At 54.0% G+C, this 16,429-nt stretch overlaps 1 protein-coding gene across 5 annotated transcripts in view; it reads right to left on the bottom strand.

Moving 5' to 3' along the window:
• Positions 1-16,429, bottom strand: part of TSPAN11 (tetraspanin 11) — a 62,197-nt gene that overhangs the window by 15,694 nt on the left and 30,074 nt on the right. For 3 of the 5 annotated variants that reach the window (XR_015164403.1, XM_086402393.1, XM_086402394.1), the window contains one exon: positions 4,653-4,844. The exons of the other annotated variants lie outside the window; for them this stretch is intronic. Coding sequence is in view for 2 of the 3 variants with exons in the window: in XM_086402393.1 (XP_086258519.1) it covers positions 4,653-4,844 (192 nt within the window). In the remaining variant the exon portion in view is untranslated. The remainder of the gene's footprint in view (positions 1-4,652; positions 4,845-16,429) is intronic. 5 annotated transcript variants of the gene reach the window in all.

Here is a 16,429-nt window from a genome sequence, read left to right as displayed (position 1 = left end):
GCCCCTTCCTGTGCAGCCCCTAACCTCAGCAAGGCCAGGGAGGAGGAGGCTGACGGGAGGATCTGAGAGGAAGGGGCTAAGTCTCGCAGGCGACCGACCGTGTGCTGTCCTGGTGGGGTGCAGAGCCGAGTTCAGCCCAGGCCCCAGCTGGGAGACTGGGCCCCTGGGTGACTGCATGGGGCACCTTCTGGACGGCTCCTGGGGCTACTCATACCTGATTCCCCAAGAGCCTGGCGAGGGTCCTCTTGCCCACTCCCCGCCCCCACTGCCCCAAATCAAGCAGATAAGCAGAGGCCCTCTCTGATGGGGCAGAGTCAGGGTTCCCCAGGCCTCGGCTGTAGGACCCATTCCTTTGACACACGCAGGTGGTGACACCAAGATCAGAATGCCACCAACGGATGAGGCTGTGACCACCTGTCTGGGTGACTGGTGGGGCCCTGACAAAGTAAGGAATGGGTGAGAAAACAGCCTGGGGAGGGACTTCCCTGGCAGCCCAGTGGTTAAGACTCTGTGCTTCCAATGCAAGGGGCACAGGTTTGATCCCCGGTCAGGGAACTAAGATCTCACATACCACATGGGGTGGCCGCCCCACTCCTCCAAAAAAAAAGAAAGAAACCAGCTTGGGGAGGACATGGTCAAAACCATGGACATGGAGATCCAGGCACCCTTTCTGCCACCCTGTCCCCTGCTTCTATTGAGAGAGTGGCCCAGCCAAGATGTGGGGACCCTGGGAGTCACGGCCCTAAGAATAACTCCATTTATTTAGGCTCCTTCTCAAAGGAGCTGGTGCTGGTGATGCAAATGATAATTATAGCCACACTTGATGATCTTTATATAATGTGGTGACTCGTTTCCTAAGACCTAAAATACTGTCTTGTTCTCTTCATGCTTCCCCCCAGCCCCCCGTATGGGGATGGGGACATCAAGGTGGCCAGGAGGGGCCAGGTGACTTCCAAGGGGTCCCCGAGCAGGCTGCACGAGATACAGTTTCTACTCCAGCCCTGACTGCCCGGGTTAATGAAGCCCAATGGAAGTGCTGCAACTTGGGGTCTCCTCATTTTCAAAACTGGTTCTAGAACTTCTTCCTTCAACTCCCTCCCCTAAATATAAAAGAAGCCCTAATGAAGACCCAGCTGAGCCTGAACCACCCATTCTCATCTTCATCTGACTGAAGATGTGAGCGTTCAGAGCCCGCATTCAAAACTCTAAAAACATCCCTTGCTTTCGATCAGGGTAGCATCTGTCTTGGTCATCATCTTGGACTGGGCTGGCCTGAATGACCCGGCTCATTCACGCAGGCTGCGCTAAAAAAGAAGAGCTGGCGTGAATAATTTAAATCTTGCTCCCTTTCCCCTTTTGCAGATTTCCGACTTCTCGCTGATCATGATTTCGGCACCAGCGAAGACGTACTATTCCTGTCCCTGATGAACATTTCCTTCTGGGGAAAGTGACTCTGAGGGGCTGCAGATGTGCTGGAGGAAGGGCTCGGGCCGGGACAGATGCCGTGCCCGTGGGAGCCGGCTGGCCCTCACCCGGCAGCTCGAGGGAAGCTTTTGATGTCGGGCCCCTTCCTCGGCCTGAGCTAAGCTGGACATAGACTCTTCGGATGCCTGGTCCTTCATCTCCCCCTCTCCTCTTCAGGGGCCACTTTAGATAGCATTCCACTCACTGCACTTCTCCTTTAGCTGACTCAAGGTTTCAAAAGGAAGTCAGACACGGAGGGGGAGAGAAGAAACGAAACCAGGAAGGAAACTCCAGAAACCACAGAACGCTTTTAAACTGCCTTAATCATCCCCGCTTGCCTCCAAATGGGAGCCTGGGTTTTAAAATGTCTACTTGGGTTAACCAGAGAAAAAGTCTGATAGCCGTCTTCTTGGTTAAAACATTCTGATGCTCAGTAATTCAGGGGCTGTGGGCCAACAGGAGGATGACTCAGGGTCTGCCCCCTCACCTGTGTTCAGTCCCCAGACTGGGTCTGTTTCTGACTCTTTCAAGGGTCGGGCAGGGAAAAGCAAAGGAAGAAGGCACCAGGTTTTGAGGTTTGCTGTCTGTAAGCCGTGGGCTCCACACTCCTAGATAGGTGTGTGTGTGTGTGCGCGCGCACACAAGCACTTTCTCCTGACCTCACTTTCGAGGGGATGCCTCTCTGAAGTGTCTAGTTAGTGATGCTGGGGCACAGAGACCATTGGTTCTGTGTAGATGGAAGTGAACGCAGGCAGGAGGGTCAAGGTGGGGCTGAAAAGGACGATAGCATCTCATAGCAGCCTGTCCAGCAGCCCCTGTGGCCCCTGTCCTGCCACCAGGCCCAGGGAGATGAGAGGTCTGTTTTCTGACCTTCCAAAGCTCAGAAGGGTGAAAGGTGTGCTCCGGGGCCACAGGCCCAAGCTTCTGGCCTTCCTGGGTCTCCGCATCTTCCCTGCATGGTTGCTCCCCTCCACCTACCTCCCCAGGGCAGGTCTCAGACCACGTGATGGTCTGGCTGTGACTGGGGAGGCCGGATGGCGGGACAGGTCTCACAGATGGACGGTGTAGGAAGGGGAGGCTGCGGTCGGTGCTGGGCAGGTTGGTTATGAACCCCTTGGCTCTCCTCTGGTCCCCAAGGACGCCAAGGGGAAGAGCCCAGTGGCCCCAGCCCCTGTAAGCCTCTGTCCCATCACAGCTGGACCTCCCTGCCCCCATCACACTGCATCCCTGGTCACTCAATCAGGCCCTGTATTCTCTCTTATCCAGCTTACAGTGGTCTGATCAGGGGCATCAGCAGGCTCACTGGGACTCTGGCGTGGGGGACATTGTTGGAGACGGGCTGGCTCAGGGCACCCCTGTCCTATGGCTGGAAGGACAGGTCAGGTCAAAGCCAAGCTCTGGAGGCTGGTCCCTGTGGGCCTTCAGCCCCTCCCCCTTTCCCCGGGAGCCACATCCGCATGGCCTGCACCTTGCTCTGGGCGATCCTCAGAGCAGAACTAAGAACTTCTTCCAGGCAGGGGAGAGCGGTCCCGCTGAGCCTGGACCGCAGACTGCTGCATCCAGAGCTAAAACTAGGTTACGGCTGGTGAGAGAGGCCCGGGGCTCAGCCCCTCCAGATGGAGCTTCCTCTCCCTGGTCGGATGTGCGGGTCCCAGGCTGCTGGGTCAGCAGTGGGCACGTAAAGACGGGCGGGGGGTGGGGACTGACCTCAAGGCTTCTTCTCGTCACCTGATTCCTGTAGCTCAACCTGGTTCCTCACTGAGACTCAGACTGGATCTGCCTTGACCCTTCCTGTCTATGTCTGAATGTTTTGCAGCTTCCCTCCCCTGCCCTGGTGGCTCAGATGGTAAAGAATCCGCCAGCAGTGCAGAAGACCTGGGTTCGATCTCTGGGTGGAAAAGATCCCCTGGAGGAGGGCATGGCAACCCACTCCAGTATTCTTGCCTGGAGAACCCCATGGACAGAAGATCCTGGCGGGCTACAGTCCATGGGGTTGCAAAGAGTTGGGTGCGACTGAGCGACTAACACTTCTTAATTACTGTCCACACAGGGCTTGTGGTTGGGGACATGAAGGGGGAGATGCCAGCCGGGCCCCAGGGAGCCTGATCTGTTGACAGGTGCCCAGGAGGGAGGGAAGGAGGGAGGGTCAGGCCTGGGAGTCCAAAGTGGGACTCCAGCTTCTGCCTCCTCGGGTATAGCCCTGACTTCCTTCCCTGGTGCTCAGGGTCAGCGGTGGTGGTGGGGGGCACTCTTCCCAGCTTCCCAGGGGGTGTTTGTCAAGGAGCCTGTGCCTACCCCACCCATGAAACAAACACCTGCCTGAACGATCCCACCTGAGTCTGACCAAGCTTCTACATCCAACTCCCAAAGCATCATCAGGACGGCACGGGAAAGTCCAGACGGGGAGGGAGCAGAGCCATCAATGAAATGGCTTCCTCCAGCAGGTACATTGCGAGGAAGAGTCAGAGATTGATGGGGAGCGGAGAGACCGAGAGAGACCCGAGGGACAACTCGGCTGACTTTAACACACAGACCTCACTTCCATCCTGATTCAAATAAACTGAAAAAAAAAAAAAAAGAATAGCTTATGGCTCAACGGGGGAAATCTGAAATTGCCTGGTTATTTCATGATATTAAGGATCTGCTCTTAATGGTTTCTAGGTGTGATAACGGTCTTGTCGTTACCCTTTCTAAAAAGAGAATCCTGATTTTTGAGGTATACCCTGAGGCACTGACAGATGCCGTGCTGTCTGGGGTCTCGGGTGGGGGCGGGGCAGGGGGCAGGCAGAGAGGATTGGCTCTGAGATGGTGGAGGTGAGTCTGGGTGATGACACGAGCTTCGTGAAAACGTTCTTTCATTTTAGCCTATGTTTGAAAATCGCCATGATAAAACCTGGACAGAGGAAGAAGAGGAGGAGACGGGAAGGAGGTGAGGGAGCAGCTTTGCCACCACCAGCGAGGTGTCCTCCTGGCTTAGGTCCTAATAAGAACCTGGAGACGGTGGCAAACAGCCGGCCCATGGCCGCCCACCCCTCCCCAGCCTGCCCTCTGCAGGCCTCAGAGCCGGGGCCGGTGTCCCCGAGTGGGGCTCTCAGCACGGAGCCTGGTCGGGGGGTCAGGGGGGAAACAGGTGGTCGGAGGCCCCGGGCAGGTGGCCCCCTCCTCCCTGCTGGTGGGCAGGCACTCACCGCAGAGAGGCAGCCCCTGTCCTCGCGGATGACGGCGCCAAAGCCCAGGAAGCCGGTCACCATGACGAGGGCGCCCACGAAGATGAGGATGTAGGCAGAGGCGGCGAAGGTGCTGGAGGCCAGGACGCCGAGGTAGCCGCTCTTCTCCACCAGGGTCCAGACGCCCACGGCCATAACCGCGGCGCCCCCCACCTGCGGGACACGGGGTCTGAGCACCCACTCCGCATGGGACCCTTCTCGCCCATCCACTCGCTTGGTCCTTGGAGGAGCCCGAGGGAAGGGTCTGGCTGCCTATTTTGCAGATGGGGAAACAGAGGCTTGTCCATGGTTGAGGGGAGAAGCAGGGACAGGGCAAGAATCCGGGTCTGGCCCCCCAGTCCCGTTTCCCACCATGATGCCCGAGCATCTCTGTCACGAGTCAGGGACACTTCAGTCGTGGGGACCCCTCCTGCCATTCTGCCGCTCGTGTCCCTGGAGGGGCGCTTTCACAAGCCCCCTTCTCATCGCCCTGGGGGGCCACACGACTGGGCTTCTTCCCTGCGCTCTGCCAATGGAGGACAAGCGCCCAGAAGAAGGGGAGCTGCCTGAGGGCCACCTCTAATGGGAGACACGGGGCAGGGCTGGCTCCAGCTCTGGGCCCTGGCCTGTGGCTCAACCGTGCTGCCCCCTCGGCAGAAGGGACACGTGCCCCACAGGCTGGAGTCGCTCTGGGACAGCAGGACATTGAGCAGGAGGGGAGGAGTCCTGTTTGCTGACTGATCCTTTCTAGCCCTGATCCCAGGAAGGGGCCCTGGGAACACACCTGCCCTGTTCCTCCTACAGTGAGGCTCAGCGACCCTTCCTGTGATGCCGGGCAGAGTGTGTGTGCCTGTGTGTGTGTCCTCCAGGGGCCGGACGGGGACCTCTGCGGGCGAGTGGGGGCTCCTTAACCATGGGTCTGCCCCAGACACCTGTAGGACTCAACTTCCCATGTCCTCTTCCGAGCTTTACAAGAGTCCAGGAGGCTCAGGGCAGGTAGGTGGGAGCGCACATTTCCCCTCTTTTGCACATGAAGAAATGGAGGCTGGAGGGACTAGAATGTGCTCACGAGCACAGCCCTCAAGTTTCAAGACTGAGACGAAGATCCAGGTCTGCTGAGGGCCAATCCGAGTATGCCATCCTGGGACTGCGCACTCTGGGCTGGGAGGCTCTCGACTCACTCCTGCTTTTCAGATACACGTGTTTCCTTCTAAGGACCATTTTATCCCCCTTAGCACCTCCAGCAGGTTAAGAGAACCACCTCTGAGTGGAATCCACCTGCTCTGATTCCATGACGCATTTTTTTCCTCACACTGTAACATCTCTAAGATCAAGATTTTTTGCAGTCCCTTGGACTGCAAGGAGATCATACTAGTCAATCCTAAAGGAAATCGACCCTGAATATTCATTGGAATGACTGATGCTGAAGCGGAAGCTCCAGTACTTTGGCCACCTGATTCAAAGAGCCGACTCATTGGAAAAGACCCTGATGCTGGGAAAGATTGAAGGAGGGAGAAGAAGGGGATGACAGAGGAGGAGATGGTTTGATGGTATCACTGACTCAGTGGACATAAATTTGAGCAAACTCCAGAAGATAACGAAGGACAGGGAAGCCTGGTGTGCTGCAGTCCTTGGGCTCCCAAAGAGTCGGACACGACTGAGTGACCAAACACCAACAACAAAGATCAAGATACGTCTTACGGTTGATGGCATCTGACAACCACACTTGGCAGCACTCCTGCCTTGTACTGAAAACAAGGGTGTATCTTCCAAGTGATGGTATCTTAGATTTGATGAAATCCTGGCCTATGACGGACTTTCCAGTCCTCTGAGGGCATGGGCTATCTCTGGCCATGCAATCTCCATGACCAGTAAGGGATTTCTTACAACTGGGTCCGCGGGATTGTGTCAAGTGAGGGTTTCCAGCAAAATATTCAGCACATATTCTTTCTGCCCCTACAGTCCACCTGAGAAGGTTGGGGTTGAGGGCCTCAGCTGTACATAACTAGCTGTGTGACCTAAAGATGGTCCCTGAACCTCTCTGGGCCTCATGTCTCCATCTCTCAAACAATGGAGGTGTATTAGGCCAGGGGTTCCCAACCTCTAATCACCAAGGGCCCCTTTAATGACTTTCTCCCAGGGGTCTTAGGTTTTGAAGGGCTTCTGTCTACCAAACGCAGTGTATTACATGATAATTCATTTCTCATTTCTTATTAATCAAAGGCACATGCTACTACCAAGAAGAGATTCTGAGCAGCACGAAACAGCCAACGTGACCACGCTGAGTGGCTCTAACTTTTAGCACGTGTAGGGTCTTTAGAGAAACCTGCACATGATCCACGAGGCTTGTCGACCCCACAGGCTTACACTGGATCTAGAACCACCCAAAGGGATGGGCATGGACTGCCCCAGGGACACCTAACCCACTGAGAATCTGGTAAACAGCTCTGCACACAGTGCCCAGAGAAGTGCCATCCACATGAACTAACGTGCCCTGCTTCAGGGGTCGTGGTCCCATCTTGCATAGACAACGACCCCAGCGTAGATGCCTCTGGGGGCCCCCGCCATCTCTCATCCCCTAAGACAGCACTCCTCAGTCGCGCTGCGCTGCCTGGGGACCCTGGAGCATCACACAGGTGACTGGGGGTGGGACTGCCATGGTTCCTTTACCAAGTTTCAGTAGCTTCCAGTTGAGAACCATTACATAGTTTCCTAGTTAACAGGGGTCAGTGTTCTGTCCCCCTTCCCCGAGCAGGACCCCAAGAACACCTTCCCTTTGGGCCACCATCTGGAGGCGCCTGGCCGGGCTCTGGACTGCCCACCTCCTTCCCTGTCTGCGTCAGGGTGCTTGCAGTGATGGGAGCTTTGGGGTATAAGGTGGGGTAACGAGGACCAGGATTTTCAGTCCAAAGGGATGAAAATCAGATTATGCAAGAAAGGAAAAGACTATGTGCTCCCAGGAGAGGAGCACACTGACCCCTAAAGGAAGAGCGCATCCTGCGGTCACAGATGGGCTGGGGTCTCACAAGGCAGGTGGGGCCGCAGCTTAGGCACGGTGGCAGCAGGCCCCTGCCCACACAGGAGGGTCTGGGTGGACACAGTGCCCTGATTTGGGTCTGGAAAGCAACAAACCCAGACTGGTTCTGACATCCAGAAATCAGGAGGCGAGTCCGAGTCAGTGGGGCCCCCAACCCTCCCCTGGGGTATCCCATGCGTCTTCTGGGGACACGGAGTGGGTTTCAAGTCCTCCAGGGGGATGTCCTCCTTGGGATCCAGTTGGCTCTTTAGAAAATCATCTTTAGGGACTTCCCTGGTTAGTCTAGTGGTTAAGACTTTGCCTTCTAATGCAGGGGGAGTGGGTTTGATCCCTGGTCGGGGAGGTAAAATCCCATATGCCTTGTGGCCCAAAGCCCAAAAGACACACAAAAACACCCAGAGCACTCGTAGCTTTCGCCAAGCAGTTCTGAGAGGTCAGGTCAGCAGAAAGAGCAGTGGGAGAGACCCCGGGGGAGGACGGTTCGGGCTGGAGCCAAACGACCCCGCTGAGCTGGGCAGACGGCTATTCGCATAGAGTTGATCCAACAGCATTTGGCTCTTTGCAGAAACTGGGTTGGTTTCCTGTGGAATATTAGGTACATCTTTCAAAACCAGAGCCTGCAGCCAATCAGCCAGAAAAACCCTGCAGAGGGTGAAGCTGGCCTTCTTACCCACGAGGACACACACAGGCCGGGAGGGGCGGCAGGGCACCCAGGCCGTGTAATTTTAGGAACGGCCCACTTATAGAAGAGAAACATGGCCAAAAAGTCGCTTGTCATCACGGGGAGGATTAGCCTGAGTGGCCGCACACGCTGGTTCGGAGAGACCTCAGGCTGCAGGCAGAAAAGGAAAGCAGGCAGAATGGAAAAGTTACTGCAGGTTTTCCTTGTCTTGTGTGGCCGCTGAAAGGTTTTCTGTGCTGGGGTTGGTGGAGGACCGGCCGGTGGAGCAGGCCCAGGATGGTGGGGGTCCCAGTGGAGGGACCCTGGACAGGAGTGGGATCGCCCAGCTGACAGTGTTGTCCTCTCCCTTAAGTGTTTGCTGCAGGCCTCCAGGGGCCAAGCACCACCTGGACTGGAAGGACTGGGAGCTGGATGTGAGTTCACCCAGTCAGAACCACTTCTGTCCTCCAGCTCCCCACCCCTGGCAGCCTCATCAACGGGACCGCCACTGCCCAAACCAACCAGCCCCCCAGGGTCACTCTGGACTCTTCACTCTCCTGCAGGGACAGCAGGGGCCTGTCCCCCTCTGACCTCATAGCTCACCATCTGCCACCCCAAGTGCTGCCACAGCTTTTCGTCCCCCGACCCCACCCTGGAGAAGGCTCTTGAGAGTCCCTTGGACAGCATGGAGATCAAGGACATCAAACCAGTCCATCCTTAAGGAAATCAACCCTGAATACTCATTGGAAGGACTGATGCTGAAGCTCCAATACTTTGGCCACCTGATGCGAAGAGGGGACTCATTGGAAAAGACCCTGATGCTGGAAAAGCTTGAGGGTGAGAGGAGAAGGGGATGACAGAGGATGAGATGGTTGGATGGCATCACTGACTCAATGGACATGAGTTTGATCAAGCTCCAGGAGATAGTGCAGACCACAGGAACCTGGCGTGCTGCAGTCCATGGGGTCGCAACAGTAGGACATGACTTAGCAACTGAACAACAGCCCACCCTGTCCTCCTGGTCCCTGCTCACTCCAGAGGCAGTGTGTGTGCTTCCAGGGCTGACCAGCTTGGATCCCCACCGAAAAATCGCCCCCAGCACCCAGCACCCAAGGCCCCCAGCCCAGACTCAGGCGTGGATTCCTCCAAGCAAACTGTCTGGTTTCTGGGCCGCATCAGGGACAGCTCAGAGCAGTCACCCCAGGCTTCCCCTGGACCAGCCTCCCCACCGTGGCCCTGGGCAGACCAGATGAGCAACCCCGCCCCAAGCAGGGCCTGTCCCCCAGCAGATGCTGCAGCTCAGAGAGGCAGATGCCCAGGCACCATGGGGTCCTGTGACTTCGGCATCTTAAGATGGGACGTGGCAGAAACGCCAGCCATGGGGCCCCTCATGTTCTTCCTCAGATGGCCTGCTTCAGGAGGTGGGCACAGGCCTCATTCTGTGGGGGTGATGGTGAGCAGTGAAGGCTTCTCCTCTCAGCGGGGAGGTGAGCAGAGTCTCTTCCTTCCCTGAGGACCCTGGAGGGGTGCTCTCAAGACGCCTCTCTCCCCCTGGCTGGGCAAGTCCTCCATCACAGCTGCCTCCCGCCTTGGCCCGTGTCCTCCCACGGGATCCCAGGAATCTCCCGGAGGCCGAGCCCCACGGGCCCCTAAGGGAGATGCCCACCCGGCAGCCAGCACCTCAGACAGCACAGAGCTTCCGGAGCAGAGACGCCTCTCCAGGGAAGAGAGCTGCTGCTCCCCGGTTCTCCCAGCCCGCGCAGCTCCTGAGAGGCTGGGAAAGCCTTGATTATTAACATAGCCAAGCAGCTAATTAAAACAATAAGTTAGAGAGCAACACTGCAAGAGGGATGGGAACTGTAGGGACCCGTGTAGGACACAGGAGGGCGAGTAAAGCATTTCCTAGCAAGCCTGAGTCACGCTCATTTTAGAATCATGAAAGGATTGGCATTTTGGTGCCTGACCCAGAGCTGTATCCTGCTGGTGAGATGGGCACGATCAACTCTGCGTTAATGGAACTGCATGGTGGGGTGGGGCAGTCAGGGGCAGGTGATGGTGAAGGATGGGGGGCAGGCGTGGGATGAGGCGGGGGCAGGGGTCCGGAGGTGGGGCGGAGCTTAGATGTAGAATGTGAGTGTGTACTGTCATGCTGCTTCAGTTTTGCTTATATTCTTCGCACTCTGTGTGTCTAAACTGCCCATGCCATCAAAACACATCTTAATCCGGGTTCAACCCTGACCCCTGGGGACATTTGGGAGTTCACAAGGGCATCAGCGGGGTGGGTCTAAGGCTGTGGTTACATGTCCGTGGTCTATGGAGATGGAAGAGCAGCGGACTCAGAGTCAGAAAGCCCAGAACTGACCTCTGGGAATCATCTCAGCTGACATTTTATCATCTACAGAACGGGAGTGAGGATAATTACAGAGTGCCTGTAGGATCTTTTTGGAGAGTGAGATGATTTATAACCCTCAAACTGTGCTGCACTGGCAGCTGGTGGAGGCTTGGTTTAAAATCTCATCAAGACCTTGCACTGCATAACTGGCACCTGAATCTCCCCCCCACCAACCCCCATCCCATTGCTCTGGGTGTTTCAAACTTTGGGATGTAACCATTCAGGGCTGTGAGATAAACTTGGTGGGATGGATGTAACCTGCACTAAAGGGCTTCCCAGGTGGCTCAGTGGTAAAGAATCCACCTGCTAATGCAGGAAGCATGGGAGACATGGGTTCGATCCCTGGGTCGGGAAGATCCCCTGGAGGAGGAAATGGCAACCCACTCCAGTATTCTTGCCCGGAGAATCCCATGGACAGAGGAGCCTGGTGGGTTGAGGTCCACGGGGTCACAAAAAGCTGGATAGGACTTAGCGACTAACAGCAAGAGCAACAGCACCCTGCACTAAAACGCAGAACAGAACACCCACCATGAGACGGAGGAGAAAATATGAGTGCACAGCACACTGAAAGGTAAGTTTAGCTTCATGGAGGCGTTTCTTGTGCGTTCATGAACTGCTTACATGGGTCGTGATCCCCAAAGCCATCAAGTCAGAGATATGGACACAGAAAGCTTTTGGAGGTTAGGCAGACCCCTTAGTCTAATCCCCGTAGCAACGCAGAGCAGCTAAGCATGCAGTAAGTGCCAGAAATAAGAGGGAAATGTTTTCCTCGATACTAATCTTTAATTCTTACAGGTACTGGTAGTCCCACACGACGTATGAAAACAGCGAGGCTCGGTGGGATGAAGTGATTTGCCTAATGTCTTAGTCTGCTCAAGGTTGCCATGATAAAACACCATAGCTGGGCAACTTAAACAGAAATTTATTTCCATTTCTCACAGTTTTGGAGGTGGGAAGTCCTGAAAATAAGGTGCCGGCTGATTCAGTTTTGGTAAGGATCTTCTTTGCCTACGGACAGCTGTCTTCCCACTGTGTCCTCACGTGTCCTCTGGAGAGTGCTCTCCTCCTCCACTTAAGGCCACCAACCCTATGAATTAGGACCCCACCTTTATGATCTCCTGTGAGTGCATGCATGCTAAGTCGCTTCAGTCGTGTCTGACTCCTTGTGACTCTGTGGACTGTAGCCCAGCAGGCTCCACTGTCCGTGGGATTCTCCAGGCAAGAATACTCCTTCTCCAGGGGATCTTCCCGACCCAGGGATTGAACTCAAGTCTCCTGCATTGGCAGGTGGATTCTTCACCACTAGCGCCACCTGGGAAGCCTCTTATGACCTTCAGTTCAGTTCAGTTCAGTCGCTCAGTCGTGTCCGACTTTTTGCGACCCCATGGACTGCAACACGCCAGGCCTCCCTGTCCATCACCAACTCCCAAAGCTTACTCACATTTATGTCCATTGAGTTGGTGATGCCATCCAGCCATCTCCTCCTCAATCGTCCCCTTCTCCTCCTGCCTTCAATCTTCCCCAGCATCAGGGTCTTTTCCATTGAGTCAGTTCTTCACATCAGGAGGCCAAAGGATTGGAGTTTCAGTTCAACATCAGTCCTTCCAATGAATATTCAGGACTGATTTCCTTTAGGATGGACTGGTTGGTTCTCTTTGCAGTCCAATGGACTCTCAAGAATCTTCTCCAACACCACAGTTCAAAAGCATCAATTCTTCGGCGCTCAGCTTTCTTTATAGTCCAACTCTCATATCCATACATGACTACTGGAAAAACCATAGCCTTGACTAGACAGACCTTTGTTGGCAAAGTAATGTCTCTGCTTTTTAATATGCTGTCTAGATTGGTCATAACTTTTCTTCCAAGGAGTAAATGTTTTTTAATTTCATGGCTGCAATCACCATCTGCAGTATTTTGGAGCCCCCAAAATAAAGTCTGTCACTGTTTCCCCATCTATTTGCCATGAAGTGATGGGACCAGATGCCATGATCTTAGTTTTCTGAAAGTTGAGCTTTAAGCCAACTTTTTCCCTCTCCTCTTTCACTTTCATCAAGAGGCTCTTTAGTTCTTCTTCACTGTCTGCCCTAAGGGTGGTGTCATCTGCATATCTGAGATTACTAATATTTCTCCTGGCAATCTTGATTCCAGCTTGTGCTTCATCCAGCCCAGTGTTTCTTATGGTGTACTCTGCATATAAGTTAAATAAGCTGGGTGACAATATACAGTCTTGACGTACTCCTTTCCCAATTTGGAACCAATCTGTTGTTCCATGTCCAGTTCTAACTGTTGCTTCCTGACCTGTATACAGATTTCTCAAGAGGCAGGTCTTATGACCTTACTTAACCTTCAGATCAGATCAGATCAGTCACTCAGTCGTGTCCGACTCTTTGAGACCCCGTGAATTGCAGCACGCCAGGCCTCCTAAATGTCCTGTCTTCAAATAGAGCCTCACTGATGACTCAGGCTTCAACACATGAATCCCAATGGGTCACAGTTCAGTCCACAGCACCATGACAGTAAACAATATGCTCTGAATTTGAGCTGGAACTTGAGCCTGAGTCTTCCTGGCATGCTCTACTGTGTCACTAATTCATGGGCTTCCCAGATGGCACTAGTGGTAAAGAACCTGCTTGCTGATGCAGGAGACATAAGAGATGCAGGTTGGATCCCTGTGTCGGGAAGATCCCCTGGAAGAGGGCACAGCAACCCACTCCAATATTCTTGTCTGGAGAATCCCATGGACAGAGGAGCCTGCTACAGTTCATAGGATTGCAAAGAGTTGGACACGACTGAAGCGACTTAGCACATACCTCCAGGACACTGGGAACACGTAGGACTCGGAGCTGGAGGCAATGGATGACATCAGAGCCGATGGTCAAGCACACAACTCAGGGATTGGAGAGAGGTGCCTCCAGCTCTGGGGCTTTAGGCAGATGGCTTCCCCCTTGGTAACCCGGGGCTCTCACAGAGCTGTTCACAGCCCCGGGGCACTGGGAGGTTATCTAGGATGATGCAGGTGGAAGCACAGCCCAGGGAGCCCTCAGCTGTGAGCTCAACGGACGCAGAAAGCTTTGTCCACAGACATACTCCAAGGGCCCACAGCAGGGCTTGGCACTTAGCATCTGCTTAATAAATGCCATGGACTGGATTTTCAATTATCGTTGACCAGAATACCTGGATGTCAGCTCCAGCTTGCTTATCACAACAATACAGTAAGGAGGAATCTGAACTGACTGAGCCTGCTCCCTGTTGGTGACGAGGATAACGGAGGTACGGCCACCAGGGCTGATCCGAGCATGGCAAGGGATGATCCACGGAAGGTCTTTATCCAGGGGAGTCCCCACAAATCCTCCCATTAGGAGAACCTGGGCTTTCTTACTCTCTCCCAGCCGGATCTGGACGGTGTACCAAGGAGATGCACGGGGCAGGATCACTGTTCTGACAAGGAAATGTTTGGAGTGTTCACCCCAATCTGCCTCTGCCGTCTAGGGCGCCTTCCGCGGCTGTGCTTGGGGTGGGGGGAGGGGCTGCTGCTGCTGCTGCTGCTGCTAAGTTGCTTCAGTCGTGTCCGACTCTGTGCGACCCCATGGACTGCAGCCCACCAGGCTCCTCCATCCATGGGATTTTCCAGGCAAGAGTACTGGAGTGGGGTGCCTTGCCTTCTCTGGCGGGGAGGGGCGGTGGACGGCAAATGGGGGGTATCTGGGGACCCTCCCTGGTGCTCTACACAGATTCTATGGGGAAGGGGGAAGAGGTGGGGATCTCTGGGGGGTGGAGAGCACCCACAGTGCAGACACTGGCTCTGATATGCGTCTTATAAGAGGGGCTGCTCCGAGGGGAGGACCAGCCACTGGACTCTGGGATGTGTGGAAGGGGTCCTCGAGGACAAGATCTCTCCCTGGAGAATTCTTGAAAATTCCCAGGGACTCTGTGTGCCGCCAAATGCATGGGGCTGGGCTCTGCCGTGGGAGAAGGAAGACCAGGGGTCTGTCCCATGTCTATTGAGATAGTAGGGAGTCTGGGGAACAGATGCCAGAACCTCAAAGCTTGAACCTTTGAAACTGACCATCCCCTGCATGGGGAGGAGACTTGGCTGACTGAGTCCCTGGAGGCTGGGCCGTGTTCAGCCAGACCCCCCGGGCAGGGGTATTTTTAACTCAGAGCAGGAGGTCTGTGTGGGGAGCTGACTTTGGACTTTTGGCCTCCAGAGCTATGAGACAACAAATTTCTGTTGTCTGAAGCCACCCAATTTATGCTCCTTTGTCAAGGCTTCTCAGCAGCCCAAGACAGTAAGATACTGGGACAATTTTTCCTTATTTATATTTTTCAGTATTTTAAGATTATTAAAGTAGATACATCAGACTTTCATGATCAGGAAAAGCATACTTCTTCTTTAAAAAAAAACCCTCACTCAGCGAGTATCCTAAACACCCCACTGGATTTATCTCTGGGAATCGGAAGTGTCTACACCCACAGAGCATACTGATCACATCCACGTGACTTTATTGTTCTACTGTCTTCCTCTATACAACTTCACTATTCCAGGAAACACTTGCCCAGGAAGATAAAAGGTGCAAATAAAATGAGTTTATGGTTTGTTTCAGGAACTTTGCGTTTAAACATGTATCAGATTGTTCAACTTCTGAATAGATAGCATCACATGTCTCCTCTCCAAGACTCTTTGAAACCTTGCCTCAGTGTGTGCATCAAATCTTAACTGCTGCGCCAGGACCCTTCCCCATATTAAGCAATTTCATTTATCTTAGTGAAAGACCGAAAAGGCAGACACAGCCTATCTCTGCCTCTGCCTTTCCGAGATGCTTCCAAGACTGTATCTTTTGCCATGGTAACAAGGAAATCTAGCCCAGCCTCATCGGCAGGTTGATCTGGTGGCATTTGGGGCCTTCTACATCTCATGTATCCAAAATACTGCATTTATTGAGTGCCTTCTGTGTGCAGAGACGGAATCAAGCACTTTACATACAGACACCGTTTCAGGGCATCTGTGAAACACACCAATAAAAGATAAACTGAGACACATTCAAAATCTGAGGTTGATTTGAACAAAATCTGAGGTTGATCTGAATCCAGGCGGCGTCCCATCGAGCAGTTGAAAAGGAGCTCTTAGAGACGTATAACATGAAAGATTTTTCCAGGCAGGAGGGACGGGGAACAAGCACATTATTCAGGCAAAAATGCAGGTTTGTCACTGCAGAGCTAACTTTTGTTTAGCTGGGGATTCACTGGAAGGACTGATGCTGAAGCTGAAGCTTCAATACTTTGCCCACCTGATGCAAAGAGCAGACTCATTGAAAAGACCCTGATGCTGGGAAAGACTGAAGGCGGGAGGAGAAGGGGGCGACAGAGGATAAGATGGCTGGCCGGCATCACCGACTCAATGGACAAGAGTTTGAGCAAATTTCGGGAGACGATAAAGGACAGGGAAGCCTGGCATGCTGCAGTCCATGGGGTCGCAGAAAGAGTCGAACACGACTTACTGATGAACAACAACAGCCTCAGACAGCACAGATGAGCTGCTCACAGCAGAGCTGCCCACGCTGCCCACACCCTAGCCCTCCAGGCCCAGTGAGACCATCTCACAAAGTGATATACACACTCCAGTATCTGGCTACTTTGGGCACCTGATGGTATTCTGCTCCCGGTTACCC

The sequence above is a fragment of the Bos grunniens genome, chromosome 5 (assembly GCF_055505025.1).
Source record: "Bos grunniens cultivar Pamir isolate PY7600 chromosome 5, Bosgru_T2T1.0, whole genome shotgun sequence".
Lineage (NCBI taxonomy): Eukaryota > Metazoa > Chordata > Mammalia > Artiodactyla > Bovidae > Bos > Bos grunniens.
This window is presented reverse-complemented; position numbering and strand designations above follow the sequence as displayed.